General features: G+C 36.0%; 4 protein-coding genes across 4 annotated transcripts; all 4 read right to left on the bottom strand.

The window, feature by feature from the left end:
• Window positions 1–3: 3 nt before the first annotated feature.
• On the bottom strand, window positions 4–3,165 carry LOC100647639 (odorant receptor 47a-like). Its single transcript, XM_048412860.1, has 4 exons — window positions 3,028–3,165; window positions 2,015–2,489; window positions 1,083–1,313; window positions 4–981 (listed from the first exon to the last, which is right to left on the bottom strand). The coding sequence occupies exons 1-4, from the start codon at window positions 3,163–3,165 to the stop codon at window positions 641–643; spliced, it is 1,185 nt and encodes a 394-aa protein (XP_048268817.1). The 3' UTR covers window positions 4–640.
• Window positions 3,166–3,731: 566 nt separating this feature from the next.
• Window positions 3,732–5,896, bottom strand: LOC100646127 (odorant receptor 47a). Its single transcript, XM_003401128.3, has 3 exons — window positions 5,616–5,896; window positions 4,715–5,111; window positions 3,732–4,308 (listed from the first exon to the last, which is right to left on the bottom strand). Exons 1-3 carry the CDS (start codon window positions 5,880–5,882, stop codon window positions 3,968–3,970), a joined length of 1,005 nt encoding a protein of 334 aa, XP_003401176.2. The 5' UTR covers window positions 5,883–5,896; the 3' UTR covers window positions 3,732–3,967.
• Window positions 5,897–8,519: 2,623 nt separating this feature from the next.
• Window positions 8,520–16,143, bottom strand: LOC100646010. The gene is made up of 7 exons (XM_048412754.1): window positions 15,931–16,143; window positions 14,758–15,232; window positions 14,077–14,307; window positions 13,638–13,975; window positions 9,811–10,285; window positions 8,977–9,207; window positions 8,520–8,875 (listed from the first exon to the last, which is right to left on the bottom strand). The coding sequence occupies exons 1-7, from the start codon at window positions 16,066–16,068 to the stop codon at window positions 8,535–8,537; spliced, it is 2,229 nt and encodes a 742-aa protein (XP_048268711.1). The 5' UTR covers window positions 16,069–16,143; the 3' UTR covers window positions 8,520–8,534.
• A 1,422-nt stretch (window positions 16,144–17,565) lies between these two features.
• LOC100647752 (odorant receptor 13a) lies at window positions 17,566–20,871 on the bottom strand. Its single transcript, XM_048412865.1, has 4 exons — window positions 20,734–20,871; window positions 19,745–20,219; window positions 19,037–19,267; window positions 17,566–18,941 (listed from the first exon to the last, which is right to left on the bottom strand). The coding sequence occupies exons 1-4, from the start codon at window positions 20,869–20,871 to the stop codon at window positions 18,601–18,603; spliced, it is 1,185 nt and encodes a 394-aa protein (XP_048268822.1). The 3' UTR covers window positions 17,566–18,600.
• Window positions 20,872–21,936: the final 1,065 nt, after the last annotated feature.

Below are 21,936 nucleotides of genomic sequence, written 5' to 3'. Positions count from 1 at the left end.
TCTTACGTAAGAGAATATTTTCTTGCTCTTCTTCGTCGAATCACTTTTCCTGTACGAGGGATGTATCGAGGGTGACAAAAGGACTACTTACCTTTCACGCTCAAATAGTTTTCACGTGTTCATCGTTACTTTGAAAACACTCATATAGAAAGCTCATATCTTCGGTATTTCTTCGAACGCGAATGTGTTCATTTGGTGGAATTTTCTGGTTGTCAGGTGTTTCCATGATTTATTGTCAGTACGCGGTTCTTTGCCAACTGTTGACAAAGTTCATACCAGTGCGAATTGTAGGCGGCTTGCGCGACTTCTTCTTCAAATTTCCTTCATAGGCAACTTCAGTATCAGGTCGACAGCTTTCAGCGCAAGACCGGTGATGTCATTCGTGTTCAGGCAGACCAGTAATAAGAAGCTTGATGTGGTGATAAAGGTAATATACTAATTATATTTGGCTTTATGGCTAATTATTTCCGGACTACTGAATGTAACAGAAAGTAGTAGAAGTTTGTCATTGCACGAAATATTGACTATAACAACCTAGTGAGAATCTATCGCGTACATTCGATTAACTTAATACATTAAATATTTTACTGAGCTTTATTAGATAAATATAACTCTCTGGGTTTCTATATTATACACAGCCTCAAGCATTTACCATAACTCGAAGAACTGAAAGATATGACATAGAAGTTTTTATGATACTCGTGTATGTTTCCATATTAACAACGAGGAATTGTCCTGCTCTCAGGAAAACTGGCTCTTGAGCTCTCATAATGACATAAATAATATCTTTTGCCACACTTCTCGGTATATCGTACCAGTTGCAGAAATACATCGAGTCAGCGATGCCTTCCATTTGACGTCTTAAATATTCGCCCACGTAACTGTATGCAAACAATTGTACCATGAGAGTGCTGAGTACTATGAATGTTTTTATAACCATGACTATGTTTCCAATGTTCAGAGCGAGAATGAGTTGAAGTCCTAAAAACAGATGCAAATTATCTCAACATATTGATCGTATTTAAATAAACTTTTGCCATCGGGCTTTGTGTTATTTTATCGAATGAGGTAAGAATGTTCACCGCTTGTACATATAAGTATACAACTCGTGAATAGTTGCATAACCAAGATAGAGCTGATGGTCTCGTTCAGCATATTGGCCAGTTTAATTAAGTAAATATGCCTCTTGGTTAATACGTTGAAATGTTCCCTCGTTCTTTCGCCCTCGATTTTCAGTCTCTGAAAATCTAGTTTCAGAATTTCTACCTGACCGCACAGGTGAAAAGTGATACCGAAAAACAACGAATCGCTTCCTAATTTATATTGCAAAATAAATATGTAATATTCTTAAATAACCCTGAGCAAGTATCGGTATTGCAGCCTTTCAGAAGCCAAGCCAATCAATTGAATTTGGTATACAGTTCTTCATTTAATTGTCCAAAGTGAATAATTTTTATTCAACATTCCAAAAACGCAAATTCTTGGAATATTGAATACACTAAATGCTCATTAATCACATGTTGGACATGCATGAGACGAAACGCACATTCAGCGCAGGATGAACACGCATTAGACATATATTACAGGCACGCTATATGCTCCAGACTAAACCTTCAGTTATTCTAATATCGAAAGCCCATTTTTCGTACAAAGTATGATAAAAGAAATGGTGAATAGAAATTGAGAGTCACGTTTTAACGGTTTAGTGTAATGTAAAGAAAATAAGGGATATCATTCCATTTAAAGAAATGAAGTTGACCACACATTACGTATTTTTTCCTATAACATTCGTCTAGGAAGAAAGTATTAATTCCAGATTACGTGCCCCTGTAAGTCAATCGAGTTTCGTCTAATGCTTTCTCTTTCTATCGCCAAAAGCAAAGCAATTGTAATGGCAAAGTGCATTTCAACAAATGATGTTCGTACTTATCATTCATCGTTACATTTCGATTTATGGAGTTAATTCGCGTGGCTGCTGACAATGAGCAATTCGTAAGACACGACGATACATTACCTAGATTTCCAGTGCTCGTGAATAGCAGCATCAAGTATTCTATGATTAAAACAATGAAGTATAAATTTTCCGGTATTTTTACAAGTGCCATTACATTTTCCGAAGGTATAGGGTACTCCGATGTACTTTCCTCCGTTACGTTAACTATATCTTTCTCTTCCTCCTCAGCCAGCATTGGCACAGTTATGAAAAGAATCGAGCTGAAATACGCGAAAAATATCATACTGGCACTGGCTACTCTGGCCATATAAGCGTGTTTTCGCACTATCACTCGTTTCTCTTCATCCCGCAATTCGTTATAATCCTTAACCGCGGATGTAAAATTCGAGATAAGGGCAGCAGGCCGAATACGAAACTGTATAACCTTTGACGCTGCCAAACTGCCGCAGGTAATGAATACTAGACCGTCCAGATTTTTCTCGGCATCGCTGTTGTCTAAGTACATCTCCGATTGTACGATCATTATCATTAGCAGCTACAAAAGAACGACAATCTTTAAACGCGCCAATTTGAGCTGTTCGGAAACTATATTCATTATGTGCACAAATTAGACAGTAAAAAGGCCAATGATGTTGGAAACATTGGATACTTCAATCTACGTTTAAATTCCCTGTTGTTTACACAATTTCCTTGCCCTAAATTTCTCTAAAATGTTCTAATCCTTATTTATAGAAATATTCATTTGTCAGGAAAGAAAACAATAATGAGTACAAAGAGTGGTGCGAATCAATGCGGACCTTTTAGAAAGTTCATTTAATACGTTCGGAGAAAAGTCAGTTGACAGACGGTGGAAATATGTATGTATGTATTTTCGTAAAACACAGTTCGATTATGTAAAAATGAAAATATCATTTCAACTATTTTTTAAATAATCTATGTGTATACTATGATATATAAAATTTAACTTCATATAACTCTAGAACTAGTTTCACCTATTTGTCCACTCATGCTTGTTCTCGTGTGGATAACACACATGTTAACTTCGCAACAGAATAATAGTATGAGTTTCATACCAAGAAGAAAGTCGCTGTTATGGCACGTATACCGGAGAAAACATCGTAGTCTTGAAGAGGCCAGGTACCTACAGGCCACGACAAGATCTTCAACGGAGTCATCGCGTAAGCGAAGTCCTTACTCGTCGACACCTTCATCCTGACGGGACGAAGATTGATAAATAACTCCACGCAATCGTGAACACCTTCCCTTTCCTTCTTCCCACATGTTTACGAATTATTCCTTGGTTCATCTTTTATTCTACTGTAATTGTTTTATTATCCACCGTCCAGTAAGTTACCACTTCTACGTCAACTGTACTTTTCCAAGAAAATTGTAATGGGAGAGGGGAGTTACTTCGTAGGTGAATACTTTATTGTTATGCTTCTGCACGGGTAACACCGCGGTTTCCGTCGAGCAGCACCACCCGTTTCAAAAATTGATCTGTATTTATAGATAATATCCAACTTATATGATAAATTCTTAAAAGGATCATACGTATTGAAAATTGGTCTGTATTATCAAAGACTATTCAACTTCCACAGCTAAATATCAGAATAGGGTTCCGGCGATATGTAAGGAAACGGAAAGAACGAAGATCTATTTTCTTATAGTAAGAAGATACCCTTTCTTCTAAGGAAAGTAGAAGTACTGAAACGAGTAAATTGCAATCGATTGTTTTCAACTCAAACGATGGGATGCTCGTAATCAGTTTGTCTTAAAATTGTACTCTGGAAAAATTCTTATTTATTCACATACACTGTTCCAAACCATTGTATACTCATGATTAATTGATTATAGCATGCTTCGTGCATAGGTATGTTTGTGAAAGTTTGAGTCTTATGTAAGAGAATATTTCGTTGCTCTTCCTCGTCGTATAACAGTAATATTGCTTTTGTTACGCGAGGAATGTATCGAGGGTCACGATAGAAATACATAGCACTCGCGATCAAATGGTTTTCACGTGTCCATCATTACTTTCAGAACAGACAAATAGGAAGCTGATGACCTGAGAATTTCTTTGAATGTGAATATGTTCATCGAGAGGAATTTCCCAGCTGTCACGTGGTACGACCTGTGTCCGCGGTTGATTATCATCATCAAATCCCTTGCTACGTGTCCTCGAGGTTGATACCAAGGCGAATCGTAGACGCCATGCGCTATCTCGTTGGATCGAGACTCGAGAACGTCGCCTGCATAGGCGTATAGGTATAGCTGTATGAGTAACGTCACCATCAGAACGACGCTTTTCAATGCACCGACGTTGTCTCTCGTTGCCAGACAGACCAGGAACACGAAACCTGATATGATAATCAAAGTAATGTATTAATTACTCTTAAGTCTGTTTTTACACGAATTTGATTTAACACGGTTTAGAAAAAACCAGCCATTTAATCTTTTAACAGGAGAAGTGGCAGTGTGATCAAAATGACGCGATTTTTCATATTAATTTTATACATCTGTACCGGCTCATTGTTGGGATTTTTAATTCCTTATAAAATACGTGGATTAGAGTTTGCGTTTTGAATTTTGTATTAATTCGTATATCTTCTAATTCGATTTTGTTGGTACAGGTCTTATATTTTAATCGTCGGTGTTGCTGTTGTGGACAGTGCATTGGATTGTCATATATGATACTATCAATTTCATATTACAGAGAAAATGAAGAAAATAGGTAAAAGGGAAGTAAAAATAGCATATTTTTACCTTCGATGCAAATTAACAAGGCGCTCATCAGTAGCTGTACGAGAATGATCATATTGAAGGTTTGCTCGAGATCATTGGCCAGCATCAGGAGCTGACAGTGTCGTTTCACGAGAAATCGAAGCTTTTTGTGGCAGCCAAATTCCTGCAGCTCGAACTTGGTAAAATTCATCTTGAGAACCTCGAACTGGCCACAGAGATGCATCGTTAAGCTGAAGAATAATCCATCGTTGGCGCAATGAGCAACCGCGTTAACGAAAATGTGCATTGCCTGCAATATCAATACGCAGATCTGCGGGAGCAATGGTAGTGGGCCAAACACGCAATAGCTTGCCAGGAAATAATTCATTTCCAAGGAACCTTTCAGATTTGCCGATGAATTCGCCGAGTTTTGGAACATCTAAAGAGAGGTAAGGCACGTTACAGTTAAAAAATTAGGTATCGATCGTTTTACGCGAAAAAATAATCTTCTCTTTGAAATTTTATATTTCTCTTATACGATGTACTTCTATATTACAAATATATCAAAATATAAAATCATGCAGCCATTAGTATCAGGACATCGGCTAACATTTAGTACGAATTGCACGTATTTGGTTGTTTTTATTTTTTAGGTATCTTATTATGGATTTGTTATGTCGTTTATTTATGTCTTACATATAATATGTCTTACAGTGTAAGATACGAAATAAAGTAAATTTTGTTGTAATTTTTTAATACGTGTAACGAGAAGGTGTCCTAATATCTATGGCTGTGTTTTTATACAGAGTGCACATAATGTCTAAGAACATAAAAACATGCAAAGTGTTTATTATAACAAATAGTGAATAATACAAATCTCTATTTAAATTCACTATCTGAGTTTGCATAAACATCCGCAGTCTAACGTGGAATTTAGTCGAACCTTGAACGGCAGAACCTCTCCAAAGGGTAATGCTTTGACGATGAAAGACAATCCAGAAGCATAACCGAGATACAGTATTGTCAATGAAACGATCCGTCCTTTTTTATAGTATTCTGTCATAATATCTTCATGACGAGAATCATTAACAGCCGACCAGTCCTTCAGAACTGAATTTATAAGAACGTAAGCGTGCTTCGAATTCCGGCGCATGATGAACAGTTTCGCGAGGCTGACGATGGAAGAAAGATCCATGACGAACGCATCCATCGTGTCGTCGATGTCGAGACAGTGACGATAAACTTCCAGAGACAGGCTGTAGATAGTACTGATCTAATTACGGAAAGGATTCCTAGGAAGATCTAGCCGATCTCTCATATTCAACGATTATTTATCATGCTTGGGCAAATTTTTGTTTAAATGAACATACAAAAATAATGAATTATTTTTATTGTAGAAACAACATAGGGAAAGTAGTTTCGTTTCATATGTGAAGGTTAAGGTAATCATCTTCAAATAATTTTCTATCCTAATTGTAAATCCTTTTTTAAGTAAAGTGAGTTTCGTTTTAATGTTAATTTAAATTTCAAGCTTTGTGTATATATTCAAGTCATAAATAATAAAGACGATTCGTTTCATAATGCAATGGCATTTGCTCTTGCAATTATTTTAATTCCAATTACATTTGAGTCATATAGCATTATCCTCCGACCTATTGTTCCGATAAACGACGCTCTATTGTTCGGTACAATTTCGTTTAGATAAACCCCACTTATTTTAATTAAATTTTAATCAACGACCGATTAGACAGAGTTTCGCTATTTGAGTCTACTAATTTGAACGTGAACTCCGACTATGTGAACAAAAAATCGCAGATAGTAGGGAGAATCAGCGATCTCCTATTATATAAACTATTTGTATCCGACAAGTTCATATAAATGAAATTCTACTGTATTTAAATAATGCCCAAGCCTGCTCTTGACTACGTTTTCAAACTTACTTGCGTCATCATCGCGAAAATCCATCGACCAAAGAAGGATTCGTTTCTCGTGGGCCAAATACCAACTACTTTCAACACCGTCTCCTGCACTAGAAAATTCCGTACGTATTCCTCGATTGCTACCTTCTCGCGCATTTTTTGAAAACAGACTTTACCGTGAGGTATGCCTCTCAATGACACTCCTCTCTACTACTTTCGTTTATTTCGATTCGACGTATGATTTATCGTGGCGCGTACACGAAGACAGTCACGCCCACTTACGTGCATACGTTCTCTTCTTTGATCTATTATTCATGCATACAGCACTCAGCAGAGTTTGAACAAACCTATATTTTCATACAACAAACAATGTAGAGAAACAAACCGAAATAAGATGGTAGAACAGATGGTAGAAGACTGTGGTTGCAACTGTTTCCGGAAGCTTTATGGTTTTCTCAAACATGAATGCTATTAATTATTAACGAAGCGGCGAATGAAGTCACAAACATGACATGTCGTCTTCAAGAAATCAAAAGAGATCAAAGAATGTAGTTAATATAGAAAAAACATTATGTGACATTGTAGAGCCGAGTATTCAAATTGCGTAATAGACATCGTGTATTGTTCATGAGAAATAAAGCGAGATAAAAGAACAACAGTAAAGATAATAGAGAAGAACATTTTGACATTGTAGAGCTTAGTGCATCGTAGCGAAACTTCTGTATTCCGCATCGAGCATCGCAGTTCATGAAGCAAAATGTAGTTGGAAATAAGAATTCTGATCTCTCGATGGTGTTTTTCAAGCTTAACAGCATGCTTGTGTAACTAAACGTTACCGTATTTTTTAACGCAATCAAAACTGAAGAGAAGTCACTTCAACAGCTGTACGAGTGATTTATGAGGTGAGTTATTAATCCTCTTGGCTGCCAGGTTTTTATCGAAATTGCGGGGAATATACAAGAAAGAATTGTGCTAGCAAGACAATTTACATTAGGTCATTCGTTATCATGATGACATTGGTAAAGATCGAAACAAAGTAAGAGTGAACGGTTATGGATGCTTATCATAGAAAACATTTGTGTGTGTTATGATTGTTATACGTGTAAAACATTTTGGAATTTCGTTAATACTGTAGCAGGTACAACGCATGATTGCAGAAATTACAAGATATTCATTGAAAACATGTATTAAGATATTAGTACAGGATAGATGCCATCTTAAGCGAGATTTGCTCCAAACTTTGCAAATATAATCGTGAAAATCAAATCTCATTTCAGCATTAATGAAATTTCAGAATGTGGAAGTATAACACATAGTATTCATAAAATGTTTGTATAAGCGTTAAAATACACAGTTTCGTGGCACTCTATGTGTCACGGGTACGAGTGTTAAGGTATTGATAATAAAATTAAAATTATCGAGATCTTGCCACCTGACCATACAATTTCGAACCGGTCACACAGTGCGGCATGCAGTGGAGGTAATCGTTAATCGAAATGATCATTATTCGAATTTGATCTCATTATTCGATGATATCGTCAGTCTGTAAGTAAGTAATATAAATGTAAATAATAAATTGTGTTATATAGCCAATAGTTGCAGCCATAGCGATCACATTTTATTCATGTCTACTCTATCGTTTCGTTGAACAGTTTATAGATATTTGTTACTAAAAATCGAAGTATGACGACTACTCAAAGCTTTCCCCTATGTCGATAAAGTAGGTATGCGATAGTAGCCAATACAGAACGCTACACACAAACGACGCTGCAATACCATCTAATGGCCATTGGACGAATTATCGATTATAACAGCCTACTGAGACGATCTACTGCGCACATTCGGCTCCAAATCAATTTGAATTCGAATATTTGAAATGAATATTGGATCATCGAAAGTATAATATTTATTATTGTATTGTGCTTTATTGGACTAATACCACTTCAAGCATTTACCATTACTCGAAGCACTGAAAGATACGACATCGAAGTTTTCAGAATATTCATGTACGTTTCCATGTTGACGATGAAGAATTTGCCAGCCTTCAAAGAAACTGGATCTTGACTTTTCATAATGATATAAATAATATCTTTTGCCATACTTGTCGGTATATCGTACCAACTGCAGAAATACAGCGAGTCGCCAACGCCTTCCATTTGAAGCTTTAAATATTCGCCCACGTAGCTGTATGCAAACAATTGTACCAACAGAGTGCTCAGTACTATAAATGATTTTATCGCCATGACGATGTTTCCAACACTTAAATCGAGAATAAATTGAAATCCTAAAAACAGATGCAAATCAATCCAACACATTGATCGTACTTAAATAAACGTATGCCATCGGGCTTCGTGTCATTTCACTAAAAAAGGTAAGAATGTTCACCGGTTGTACAAATAAGTATACAACTCGCGAATAATTGCACGACTAAGATAGAGCTGATCGTCTCGTTCAGCATCTTGGCTAGATTTAGTAAGTAAATATGCCTCTTGATTAATACGATGAAATGTTCCATGGTTCTTTCGTTCTCGTTGCCTAGTCTATTGAAATCTAGTTTTAGAATTTCCACTTGACCGCATAGATGAAAAGTGATGCCGAAGAACAACGAATCGCTACCTAGTACGTGATTTAAAGTAAATAAGCATGGTTCTTGAGCTATTCAAGGGAATATGAGTACTTGAGCCTATCAGAAGCCAAACTTTTTGAACCAAGTTCTCGATTTCATTTTTCAAGCGTAATGATTAGTATTCAACACCTGAGTCTCCAAGTCTAACTGTGTAATTCTCTGATAATGTGTATTCAATTATTATAATATTGGCGGACAATATTTGATACCACATGCAATGTCTATGTAAGTAAAGTGGCGAAAGTTCTTGGCGCGTGGAATTTCAATGATTCGCCATAAAGTAAGACAATGTGAACAAAAGAAACATTTCATTCGACTTAAAAACATTGACTTTTATATTTTCTTCACACATTCACGTACAAAAGGGTTGTTAATACGGAGTTATGTATTCTACTATAGCGCATGAAATCAAGCAAGTTCGTCTAATACCTCTTTTCTAATCGCTAAGAGCAAATGAGTTATAATTATTAATTGCGATGCAAGTTTTAACAAACTATGTTCATTCTTATCATTCTCGTTTACATTTCAATTTATGGAAACGATTAGTATGGCTTCTGACAGTGATGGATTCATTTGATATGAGAATTCATTACCTAAATTTCCAGTGCTTACTAATAGTCGCATCAGGCACTCTATGGTAAAAACCATAAAGTATAAATTATCCGGCATTTTTATAAGTTCCATTACATATTCGGAAGGCATGGGGTAATCCGGTACACTTTCCTCCGTTACGTTAAATATATCTTCCCCTTCCACACCAGCTAGCACAGGCACAATCATGAAAAGAACCGTGGCAACATACGCGAAAATGATCACACCGCCAGACACCACTCTGCCCATATAGGCGTGCATCCTCATTATCGCCCGTTTCTCTTGATCTTCCAAATCGTTATAATCCTTGACCGCCGAGGTAAAATTCGAAATAAGACCAGCTGGTCGAATACGAAACCACATAATCTTTGACACCGCCAAAATACCGCAGGCAATTAATAGTAGGGCGTCGAGGTTCTTTTCGGCATCGCTTCTGTCGAAGTACATCTCCGTTTGCACGATCATTAGCATTAGTAGCTATAAAAGAACGATAACTTTGAAACGTGTCAATTTCAGCTACTCAACAGTCATATTGCCGTCTCATGCAGAGAAACGACTTTCGTTCGCGCGATATCGCTAAGATCAGATCTCCGCCTTCGTATTTCTTAACTGGGAAAACGAAGAAAGGCATACGATAGTAGCGACGTTGCGCGGAAGAAAAGTTGCTCGTCTGCATTTGGGCTGATTAAATCTACATTATTGGAAAGTAAAGAGTGCGATGAAGACATAAAAATGAGTTCTTTTAAATTTACCTTCTAATTTACTATTATTCATATAATTTTCTTCGTACAAATAGATTTATAGGAACAAGTCATTTGTCTTTTAAGAAGAACGTAAGTAGTGTAGAGTAATAGTAAAATTGTAGAATTTCTTGATTTCCAGAAAGTTTATTTAACACATTCGGACAAAAATAAATGGACAGGCAATGGAAACAAGTATTGTGGTAATTTGAAATATTCTACCGAAATGTCAAAGTGTTTTCCAAAAAAGTAACTCCAATCTTCCACCGAGTATTTAATTGGCATTTAAAGTTTAGTTAAATATTCAGCAAACCTTACGAAAGAAAAAGTAAACACCAATTTTGTTTCGTTAGATACGACTAACAACACACTACAATTAGTTCCATTCGTTTGTCCACTTATTTTTGTTCTTGATTCTATATAACGAAATGCAAACATATTCACATCGAAACAGTATCAAAAAAGTTTCATACCATAAGAAAGATCACTATGGTGCCACGCATAGCTGAGAAGATGTCGTAGTCTTGAAGAGGCCAGGTACCTACAGGCCACGACACAATCTTCAACGGAGTCATCGCGTAAACGAAGTCTTTACGCGATGAGGCCTTCATTCTCGCAAGATGAAGATCGACGAACAGTTCCACGTTATCGTGAATACCATCCTACTCCTTCTTCCCGGATACTAACAAATTATATCCCTATTCGTCGGTTTATCTTTTATTCTATTGTAATTGCTCGATTATCCATCGTTCAGTAAGTTACCATTTCTATCCGCATATTTTATGGAAAATTCAATGGGGGAGGGGGAGAGGACGACTACTTCGTACGTAAATACTTTATTGCCAAGTTTCCGTACGAGTAATATCGCGTACAGGGCCATTCGATATGTAAATTATTTCGACTTTTCAAAGAACATTCAACTTTCGTAGCAAGTTGTTGAACTATTTGTTGTGTTTCGAAAATTGGTCTGTGTTTTCAAAGAATATTCAACTTTCATAGTAAACCATTAGAATGGGGTTGCATCGATATGTGAGTAAGTGCATAGAACGATTATAGTAAGAAGATAGCCTTTCTTCTAAGGAAAGTGGTAGAACTGAAACGTCTAAATTGCAATGGATTATTTTCAACGCAGGCAAAGGGTACGATCGTGATCGGTGTTTCTTAAAATTGCACTAAAATTACTTATTTATTCGTGTATATTGATACAAACGATTATGTACTCAGTGTCAACTGAAGTGTAAAGCATGCTTCGTGCGTAGTTATTTTTGTGAATGTTTGTGTCTTACGTAAGAGAAAATTTCATTGTTCTTCTTCGTCGAGTAACAGTAACATTGCCTTTGTTGCTCGACAGGTTGCCAAGCGTAATTCTCAAGGGAATGCACAAAAACTTCTGCATAGCATCCTAAAATCGAACAAAATTGGGCAAGCCAAATGTTCATCGAGGGAGTAACCAATGCTACGGATAGACACGACCTGTCATTTCCCCGGACCAAGAAATCGGTGAGACAAACGTTATATTAAATTCTTTTTTCTCGAATAAAACTTTTATCCATGTAATTGTGAGGATTTCTTAATTAGAGCAAAATAAGTCGCGTCGTATATCGGAGCATATTTGCTCATTTAGTAAATTTAACTTCGTTTCTTTCGTCTATTACATATCTGTAAACGTGATTTAAATTATATCGCGTTCGGTGTTATTTCAATCAAAAATCTCACAACTACGTTAGCAAATATATAATGTGAAAGATATCAAGAATATAAAAATTCCATTATTGAATTAGTAATATCCGATGGAACAGGTTACATTATTAATTCCTCGTACTTCGCGATGTGTCAGGGGGAACACTAGAACCCCAAACGGGAAACTCACCCCAGTGCAATGGGGGAGACGATGGAGTGCTCAACGAGGGAGCCTTACCGGCTGCTTGGTGCTGTACGGAAGTTTACTATATATATGTAGCACTTGCGATCAATGATTTTCACGTGTATTTCTTTGAAAGTGAATATGTTCATCGAGAGGAATTTCTCAGCTGTTACGTAGATCGACAAGTTCACATGGTTGATACTATCAGTGTCAGATCCCTTGCTATGCTCTCAAAGTTGATAACAGGGTAAACTGCAAACTCTTTGGATCGAGGCATTGCCTGTATGGACGTAAAGGTAGAATTGTATGAGCAACGTCACCATCACAGCAAACCTTTGCAATTCACCGATGTTTTCTCTTGTACTCAGACACATCACGATCGTTAAACCAGATTTTTCATTGAATACACAGGATACGATGATCAAGGTAATATGCCAATTACACGTGAACTTGATTTGACAGTTTAGAGGAAACTAGGTATTTAATACTTCAACAAAAGAAGTAGCAAGGTGGTCAAAATGGTAAATATGTGACTTTTCATAATCATTTTATAGATTTTGGGATCTTGAATGATTCTTTGTAAAATATATGGGTAAAAGTGTTTTGGATTATGTATTTTTTCGTATATCTTCCATTCTGCTGTCTTTGATATAAATCTTATATCTTAATCGTCGAATATCCTCGGTCTGCTAAAGCGTTTTCACGATTAGAGGATAAAGATTAGTAGAATTAAAATACATAACAGTGTATACGTTAAAACCGAATATACTGTATAAAGGTGCATGTTATCCCAATTACCGCATGCTGACAATTCGATTTATGCGCGTAGAGTTTCATAGTTATCAGTTATGCGATGGGACAAATTTTCTTTCGAGAGTTTAACAAAGGAGGATCCTTTCATAGCTATTGACATCATCATTGTTGACGATCGGGACGAATATAATTTTCCTATGTTCGCAGTAGCAATTCGGAGAGGCTGCAAGAAACACTCAGATCTTGTTTAGTTATTTCACAGCCTGAGCCATAAAGTTCCATTCAATGTCAAGTCGTCACGTCAATCCTGTCTTTAGTCAATGGCTAGACACAAAAGACACTTGATCATAACAGCTTACTGAGACTATCTACTACGCACATTCAACTCTAAATGAATTTGAAACGAATATTGAATTACTGAAAGTATAATATTTAATATCTTATTCTGCTTTATTATATTAATAACATTTCAAGGATTTACCATTACTCGAAGGACTGAAAGATACGACATCGATGTTTTCAGAATACTCATGTACGTTTCCATATTGACGATAAAGAATTTTCCAGCCTTCAAGGAAACTGGATCTTGGCTTTTCATAATGACAAAAACAATACCTTTTGCCACATTTTTCGGTATATGATACCAGCTGCAGAAGTACACAGAGTCGCCGACGCTCTCCATTTGACGTTTTAAATATTCGCCTACGTAACTGTATGCAAACAATTGAACCAACAGACAGCTCATTACTATAAATGTTTTCATCGCCATGACGATGTTCCCAACGCTCAGATCGAGGATAAATTGAAATCCTAAAAATAGATATAAATCGTTCAAACACATTGATCGTATTTAAATAAACTTATGCCATCGAGCTTCATATGATTTCATTAAATGAGGCAAAAGTGTTCACCCGTTGTACAAATAAGTATACAACTCGTGAATAGTTGCACGACCAAGACAGAGCTGATCGTCTCGTTCAGCATCTTGGCCAGGTTCAGTAAGTAAACGTGCCTCTTGATTAATACGATGAAACGCTCCATTATTCTTTCATTCTCGTTGCCCAGTTTATTGAATTCCAGCTTCAAAATTTCCACTTGACCGCACAGGTGAAAAATGATACCGAAGAGCAACGAATCGCTTCCTAATTAATATTTCAAACCGAATGAGCAAGATTCTTGCGCTACTCTGAGCAAATATCTGTATATGTATCTTTCAGAAGCCAAACTGATCAATTCCATCTTTCATCGCGTTCCTTAATTTCATTGTCCAAAACGAATAATTAGTTTCAACATCCGAGGGTATAAACACGTTACATACACACGAGATATACGTCCAACTCTTAAAATTCCTCATTATACTTTGCGTTATACTGAGCCTATGGTTTATTTTCAATATAGAGTACCATATTTATGTAAATAAAATTGCGAAGAAAATCGTACGTCAAGTCTTAAGGACTGATTGTAAGAAGCCAATGCAAATAAAAGAAACAGTTCCTTGCATTAAAAAAAATGATGTTGATCTTTCTTCTTTATTAAAATCTATGGATTAATTAGCATGGCTTCTGACAATGGGTAACACGGCGATTCATTACCTAGATTTCCAGTGCTCGTGAATAACAGCATCAAGTACTCTATGATAAAAACCATAAAGTACAAATTATCCGGCAATTGTATAACGGCCATTACATATTCGGAAGGTATAGGGTAATCCGTTGTACTTTCTTCTGTTACGTTAGCTATATCTTTTTCTTCATCTCCAGCCAGCATAGGAATAGTCATGTAAAGAGTGGAGCCGATATACGAAGAAAATATCACAGTGGCAGATGCTACTCTGCCTATATAAGCGTGTCTTCGTACTATCAATCGTTTGTCCTGACCCTCCAATTCTTCATAATCCTTAACCGCAGAGGTAAAATTCGAAATAAGGCCAGCAGGTCGAATACGAAACCATATAATTTTTGACAAAGCCACAACGCCGCTTGTTATTAATATCAAAGCGTCCACGTTTTTTCCGGCGTCGCCGCTGTCTAAGTACATTTCCGTTTGCAAGATCGCTAGCATTAGCAACTGTAAAAGAACGAAAATTTTTAAAAGCGCCAATTTCAGCTACTCGGAAAGCCTATCGATTAGGCTCGCAAATTAAAAAAGTAAAAAGAGCGATGGAGTCATTAAAATTTGCTTCTTTAATTTACCTTCGAATTCACTATTATTTACACATTCCGCTTGTCACAAATAAATCGATAGAAATAAGACATATGTCTTTCAAGAAGAACGTAAATAATGTAGAATAATAGTAAAATTATGGAATTAAAAAAAATGTAGCGGATTAACTTGACTTCCAGAAAGTTTATTTAACACATTCGGACAAAAGTAAATGGACAGGTAATGGAAACAAGTATTGTGGTAATTCAAAATATTCTACCGAAATGTCAAAGTGTTTTCCGAAAAAGTAACTGCAATCTTCCGCCGAGTATTTACTTGACATTTAAAGTTTAGTTAAATATTTAGCAAACCTTACGAAAGAAAAACCAAACATCAATTTTGTTTCGTCAGATACGGCTTGTTTATACAAAAATATAAATATCACTTTTAATTATTTGCTAAATAATCTATGTACTATATGATATACAATAAAAAATAAAATGTAGCTATATATATAACACTACAATTAGTTTCATTCGTTTGTCCACTTATTTTTGTTCTTGATTCCGTATAACGAAATGCGAACATATTCACATCGAAATAGTATCACAAAGGTTTCATACCACAAGAGAGATCACAATGATGCCACGCATAGCGGAAAAAATACCGTAATTTTGAAGGGGCCAGGTACCAACAGGCCACGATACGATCTTCATCGGTGTCATCGCGTAAGCGAAGTCTTTCCTCGACGACTCCTTCATCCTCGAAAACGAAGATCGAGAAATAATTCTACGTCGACGCGAGTACCGTCCCTTTCTTTCTTCCCATATATTAACAAATTGTCTGTATTTTCTTATCTTTTATTTTACTGTAATCGCTCAATTATCTGCCGTTCAATGGGTTACCAATTCTATGCCATGTGCACATTTCCAAGGAAATTCCAGTTGTAGTTACTTCGCAGGTAAATACGTTATTGCCGATCTGCTGTACGATTAATACTGCATTTTCCGTCGTTCAGCACCTTCCGTTTCGAAAATTGGTCTCTGTTTTCAAAGTATATCCAACTTCTATGGCAAATTGTTAAATAGATCATGCGTTTCGAAAATTGGTCTGTGTTTTCAAAGAATATTTAACTTTCATGCAAACTATTAGATGCGAGCTGCAACGGTATGTAAGTAAATGTAAAGAACGAAAATCTATTTCCTTATAGTAAGAAGATACCCTATGCTACAGGGAAAGTAGTAGAAGTGAAACGTCTAAATTGCAATCGATTATGTTTGAACGCAAGCGAAGGGTAAGATCGTGTTCGGAGTTTCTCAAAATTGCATCAAAATTACTTATTTAATCGCGTGCATTGATCCAAACAGTTGTATACTCAGTGTTCAACAGACTATAGTGTGCTCCGTGCGCATTTATTTGTGTGAAAGTTTGCGTCTTACCTGAGAGAAAATATCGTTGCTTTTCTTCGCTGAATAAGAGTAATATCGCCTTTGCTGTTCCAGGGATTACAAAGGGCAATTCCTGAGAGTAATGCAGTAAATTTCAGCACAGTACTCTAAAATTGGATTCAAACCAAATGACCATCGAAGAAAGAATCGATGCAAGGGATAGATATGGTGTAGCATTTTGCCGGATTTAAAAAGAGACAGGACGAGTAAGAAAGTGATCTGAAAATCGGATTTATCAAAAAGTCGGTAAGACTAATGTCATATTTTGCACGGCTGTTGGAGCAACCTCATCATCAAGGTGAAGCTCTTTTATGCACCGATGCTTGTGCTCTCTCGTGCTCAAGCAACCCAGGAACACGAAATCTGGTTTTGAATACAATACACAGGGTGCAGTGATCAAGGTAATATATTAATTACACTTGTTTTTACGCGAATTTGATTTGGCAGAGTTTAGAAAATATTAGACATTTAACTCAGTTACAGTAGAAGTAGCAGGGTGATGAAAGTGACAAATTTATGATTTATCAGTAATAATTATATAGATTTTGAGATTATAAACGAGTCTTAATAAAATATATGGACAAAAATATACTCTTTGACTTTTTAATATTTATGTATATTATCGATTATTATTATTTAGAAAAAAGTACACCACAGTTAAAACTGAATATAACGGTATGTATATTTATGTAAGTAAAATGGCAAACAACATCGTATGTAAAGTTTTAAGGAGTGATTGTAAAGGACAAATACGAGTGAAAAAAATCGTATTGCACTTAAAAAATGATGTCAAGCTTTTTTCTTCATCAAAATCTATGAAAGTTAATTAGCATGACTCCTGGCAATGAGTACTTGGGAGAATTCATCCTTAAGCTGAAGAATAATCCGTCATTGGCCAAATCAGCAATTACATTGACGACGTTATACATTGTCTGCGATGCCAATACGCAGATGTGCCGAGGCAAAGTTGGCAAAATAGGCAGTATGTTGTCATCAAGTAGTTCAATTCCAAGGGATTGTTAAGATCTATCTATAGGTTCATCGAGTGTAAGAGGATCTGAAAAGAGGTAAGACACGTCAGTTAGATGATTAGAAACTAATCGGTTGCACCAAATTATTATATTTCTTTTATGCAATATATTTCTATACTTGAAATGTTATATAAAAATGTCTTATGATGTAAGATACTGAATGGAGTAAGATTTGTGATAATGTTACAATAAACTTAACAAAGTATTTTCGAAACCAGACACTATTATACGGCTAGCGTTTACTTACTTCGATTTGATGTACGATTTATCCTAGCACGCACAAAAAAACATTTACGCTCACTTACGTGCAGATGTCCTCTTCTTTGATCTGTTTTCATACGAATAAAAATATAAAGGCACAAAATGAAATTTTGTTTTTGAATGTCTCTGTCTCAGGCATTCATAGTGTTTATGTGTATCCATATACGCGTGCTGTGCTTGCGCAGAAAAGATCCTTCTTGTTTTCCATGTGGATTTCCATGTGGAGAGTCGGCTCTTGTATTCCTGTTCCTTGACCACAGTGTAATACAAATGAACTTTAGTTTTTTTCCGAGTCGGTATTTCAGAACCTGGGACGCACACGCCCATGTAATGTCTCGTCTATGCTGTTCTTAGTCAGTGGCTATAAACAAACGATGCTGCAATAACATCTATCGAAAATTGCGTGAATCATTGACCATAACAGTCTACTGAGACGATCTACTGCGCACATTCGATTCCAAAATAATTTAATTTCGAGTATTCGAAATGAATATTAAATCACCAGAAAGAAAATGTTTTACATTTTATTGTACTTTATTAGATTCATACCACTTCAAGCATTTACCATTACTCGAAGGACTGAAAGATACGACATAGAAGTTTTCAGAATACTCATATACGTTTCCATATTGACGATAAAGAAATTGCCAGCCTTCAAGGACACTGGATATTGAGCTCTCATAATGACATAAATAATATCTTTTGCCATACTTTTCGATATATCGTACCAATTGCAAAAATACATCGAGTCGCTGATACCTTTCATTTGGCGCGTTAAATAATCGCCCACATAACTGTATGCAAATAGTTGCACCAACATAGCGTTCAGAACTATAAATCCTTTCATCATCATGACTATGTTTCCGATGCTTAGAGCGAGAATGAGTTGAAATCCTAAAAATAGATGAATATTGTACCTTTATATCAATTGTATTCAAATATTCTTATACCAGGCTTCGTGTTATTTTAAACGAGATCAGAACGCTTACCGGTTGTACAAATAAGCACACAGCTCGAGAATAGTTGCATCACCAAGATAGAGCTAATTGTCTCGTTCAGCATGTGGGCTAGGTTCAATAAGTAAATGTGCCTCTTGATTAACACGATGAAACGTTCCATTGTTCTTTCGTTCTTGTTACCTAGTCTATTGAACTCTAATCTCAGAATTTCTACCTGACCGCACAGGTGAAAGATAATACCGAAGAACAACGTATCGCTTCCTAATTCATATTTCAAACTAAATGAGCTAGATCCTTGCGCTACACTGGGCAAGTATCTGTATATGTACCAAGCCAATCAAGCAATTCAGAAGCCAAACTGATCAATTCCATTTTTTAATTTAAATTAATTTCATTGTCCAAAATGAATAATTAATTTCAACATCTGGAGTTATAAGCACGTTGCATACACAACAAGATACACGTCCAGCTCCTCAAATTCCTCTTTATACTTTGCGTTATACAGAGCCTAGGGTTTATTTTCCATATAGAGTACCATGTTTATGTAAGTGAAATTGCTAAGAAAATCGTACGTCAAGGCTTAAGAACTGATTGTAAGAAGCCAATGCAAATAAAAAAAAAAAAACAGTTGATTGCATTTTAAAAAATGATGTTGATCTTTCTTCTTCATTAAAATCAATGGATTAATTAGCATGGCTTCTGACAATGGGTAATTCATTCGACACGGTGATTCATTACCTAGATTTCCAGTGCTTGTGAATAACAGCATCAAGTATTCTATGATAAAAACCATAAAGAACAAATTATCCGGCAATTGCATAAGGGCTATTACATATTCGGAAGGCATAGGATAATCCGTTGTACTTTCTTTCGTTACGTTAACTATATCTTTTTCTTCATCTCCAGACAGCATAGGGATAGTCAAGTAAAGAGTCGAGCCGATGCACGAAGAAAATATCACACTAGCCGATACCAGTCTACCCATATAAGCGTGTCTTCGCATTATCACTCGTTTCTCTTGATCTTTCAGTTCGTTATAATCTTTAATCACCGAGATAAAATTCGAAACAAGGCCATCAGGCTGAATACGAAAACGTATGATCTTTGATAACGCCAAAATGCCGCAGGTAATTAGCAGTAGAGCGTCTAGATTCTTCTTGGCGTCACTCCTGTCTAAATACAACTCCATTTGCACGATGATCAGCATGAATAGCTATGAAACAAATTCAATCATTCAGAAACCACATTGATTAGGTTCACAAATTGAAAAGTAAAAAGTGCGATGAAATTCTTGATATTTGCTTTTTTAATTTATGCCTGAATTCATTATTATTTCCACGATTTCTATGCTATCAGAAAATTTATAGAAACACGTCAGGTGTCTTCCAAGGAGAATACAAGTAATGTGTAGTAATTACAAAATTGTTGGAGTAATAGAACCTGACATGGATCAATTTGGCTTGTAGAAATTTCATTTAACACGTTTGAATAAAAGTAAGTGGATAAGTAGGAGGAGTAGTTGTCACTGTAGTTTCGTTAAATACGACTTGTTATTTCTTGTTATTTCCTCAATAATCCATGTACTATAACGATATGCGATAAAAAGGATATAAATGCACAACATTAAAACTAGTTCCATTTGCTTGCCCACTTACTTTGACCCCGATTCTATATACAGTTGGTGGCTCACGTGTCAACTTCGAAACAGAATCACAAAAATTTCATACCAGAAGTAGAATCGCGATTATGGCACGTATAGCGGAGAAGATATCGTACACTTGAAGAGGCCAGGTTCCTACAGGCCACGACATGATCTTCAACGGAGTCATCGCGTAAGCGAAATCTTCATCCGACGACTCTTTCATCCTTACAAAATGAGGATCGACAAGTAATTCCACGCAATCGTGAATATCTTCCCTTTCTTTGTTCCAACATACTAACAAATTGTATTTCTATTTTTCGGTTTATCTTTTATTCTACTATAATCGCTCAATTATGTCTGCTGCCCAATTGATTACCATTTCTATTTGAACTGCACATTTCCAAGAAAATTCAAATGGTGGTGGTTACTTCATAGGTAAATACTTTATTGCCACGCTTCTGCGCGAGAATACCGCGTTTCCTTTTGTTCGGCATCGTCCGTTTCGAAAATTGGTCTGTGTCTTCAAAGAATATTCAATTTTTATTATAAATTATCAGACTAACGTTGCAACGGTATGTAAGTAAACGCAAAGAAGGAAGATCTATTTTCTTATAGCAAGCAAATACCCTTTCTTGTAAGTAATGTGGGAAAATTGAAACATCTAACTTATGATCGATGCAGTAGATTATATTCAACTCAAGGAAAGACTGTGATCGTAATTGCGTGATCTCGAAATTGCGCGAAACTGACTTATTTATTCGCATACAATGATCGAAAACATTGTGCACTCATGTTTAAGAGATTATAGTATGCTTCGTACGTAGATATGTTCGTGAAAGTCTTGCGCAAGAGAATGTTTCGCTACTGTTTCTGAAGAGCAGCGGTAATATCGTCTTTGTTACACAAGGGATTACCAAGAGTAGCTCTCACTAGACATAGGAAAGAACAGTGCGAGTGGTAGAAAAAATGGCTTGAAAGTCGGCTAGATCAGAAAATCGATGAAACAATACTAACGTTGAATGAAATTAATTTTTGTTAAATAAAGCTTTTACGAACGTAATTACGGCGTTTTTCGGTTAACACAAAATCAAACACGATACAATTTGCGACATATGTGCCTATTCAGTGAAGTTGATTCATGTTCTTTTATCTGTCACATGTGTGTGAACGTGATTTAAATTATATCGTATTCGATCTTATTATAAATAGGTTAATGTGGTAAATACATTAGTAAAAGATCCGTTTGAAAAAAGAACACAAATAAAAAAGTTGCATCCTTAAATTAATA

Source organism: Bombus terrestris, chromosome 15 (genome assembly GCF_910591885.1).
Source record: "Bombus terrestris chromosome 15, iyBomTerr1.2, whole genome shotgun sequence".
Lineage (NCBI taxonomy): Eukaryota > Metazoa > Arthropoda > Insecta > Hymenoptera > Apidae > Bombus > Bombus terrestris.
The sequence above is the reverse complement of the archived record's forward strand: the minus strand, read 5'-3'. Positions and strand labels throughout refer to the sequence as shown.

Excerpts from the sequence above, each read along its gene's own strand:
- LOC100646010 (XM_048412754.1), bottom strand. The coding sequence starts at position 16,068 with ATGAAGGAGTCGTCGAGGAAAGACTTCGCTTACGCGATGACACCGATG. Across the intron at positions 9,208-9,810 it reads AGTAAGCACTGGAAATTTAG|GTAGCGATTCGTTGTTCTTC; the intron begins GTAATGAATTCT and ends ATCACGTACTAG. Across the intron at positions 8,876-8,976 it reads TATACTTATTTGTACAACCG|GATTTCAATTTATTCTCGAT; the intron begins GTGAACATTCTT and ends ATCTGTTTTTAG.
- LOC100646127 (XM_003401128.3), bottom strand. The coding sequence starts at position 5,882 with ATGGATGCGTTCGTCATGGATCTTTCTTCCATCGTCAGCCTCGCGAAA. Across the intron at positions 5,112-5,615 it reads GAGAGGTTCTGCCGTTCAAG|ATGTTCCAAAACTCGGCGAA; the intron begins GTTCGACTAAAT and ends ACCTCTCTTTAG. Across the intron at positions 4,309-4,714 it reads CTTGTTAATTTGCATCGAAG|GTTTCGTGTTCCTGGTCTGT; the intron begins GTAAAAATATGC and ends TTATCATATCAG.
- LOC100647752 (XM_048412865.1), bottom strand. The coding sequence starts at position 20,871 with ATGAAAGAGTCGTCGGATGAAGATTTCGCTTACGCGATGACTCCGTTG. Across the intron at positions 19,268-19,744 it reads CACAAGCACTGGAAATCTAG|GAAGCGATACGTTGTTCTTC; the intron begins GTAATGAATCAC and ends AATATGAATTAG. Across the intron at positions 18,942-19,036 it reads TGTGCTTATTTGTACAACCG|GATTTCAACTCATTCTCGCT; the intron begins GTAAGCGTTCTG and ends ATCTATTTTTAG.
- LOC100647639 (XM_048412860.1), bottom strand. The coding sequence starts at position 3,165 with ATGAAGGTGTCGACGAGTAAGGACTTCGCTTACGCGATGACTCCGTTG. Across the intron at positions 2,490-3,027 it reads TAACAGCGACTTTCTTCTTG|CTGCTAATGATAATGATCGT; the intron begins GTATGAAACTCA and ends GTTCTTTTGTAG. Across the intron at positions 1,314-2,014 it reads CACGAGCACTGGAAATCTAG|GAAGCGATTCGTTGTTTTTC; the intron begins GTAATGTATCGT and ends AATATAAATTAG.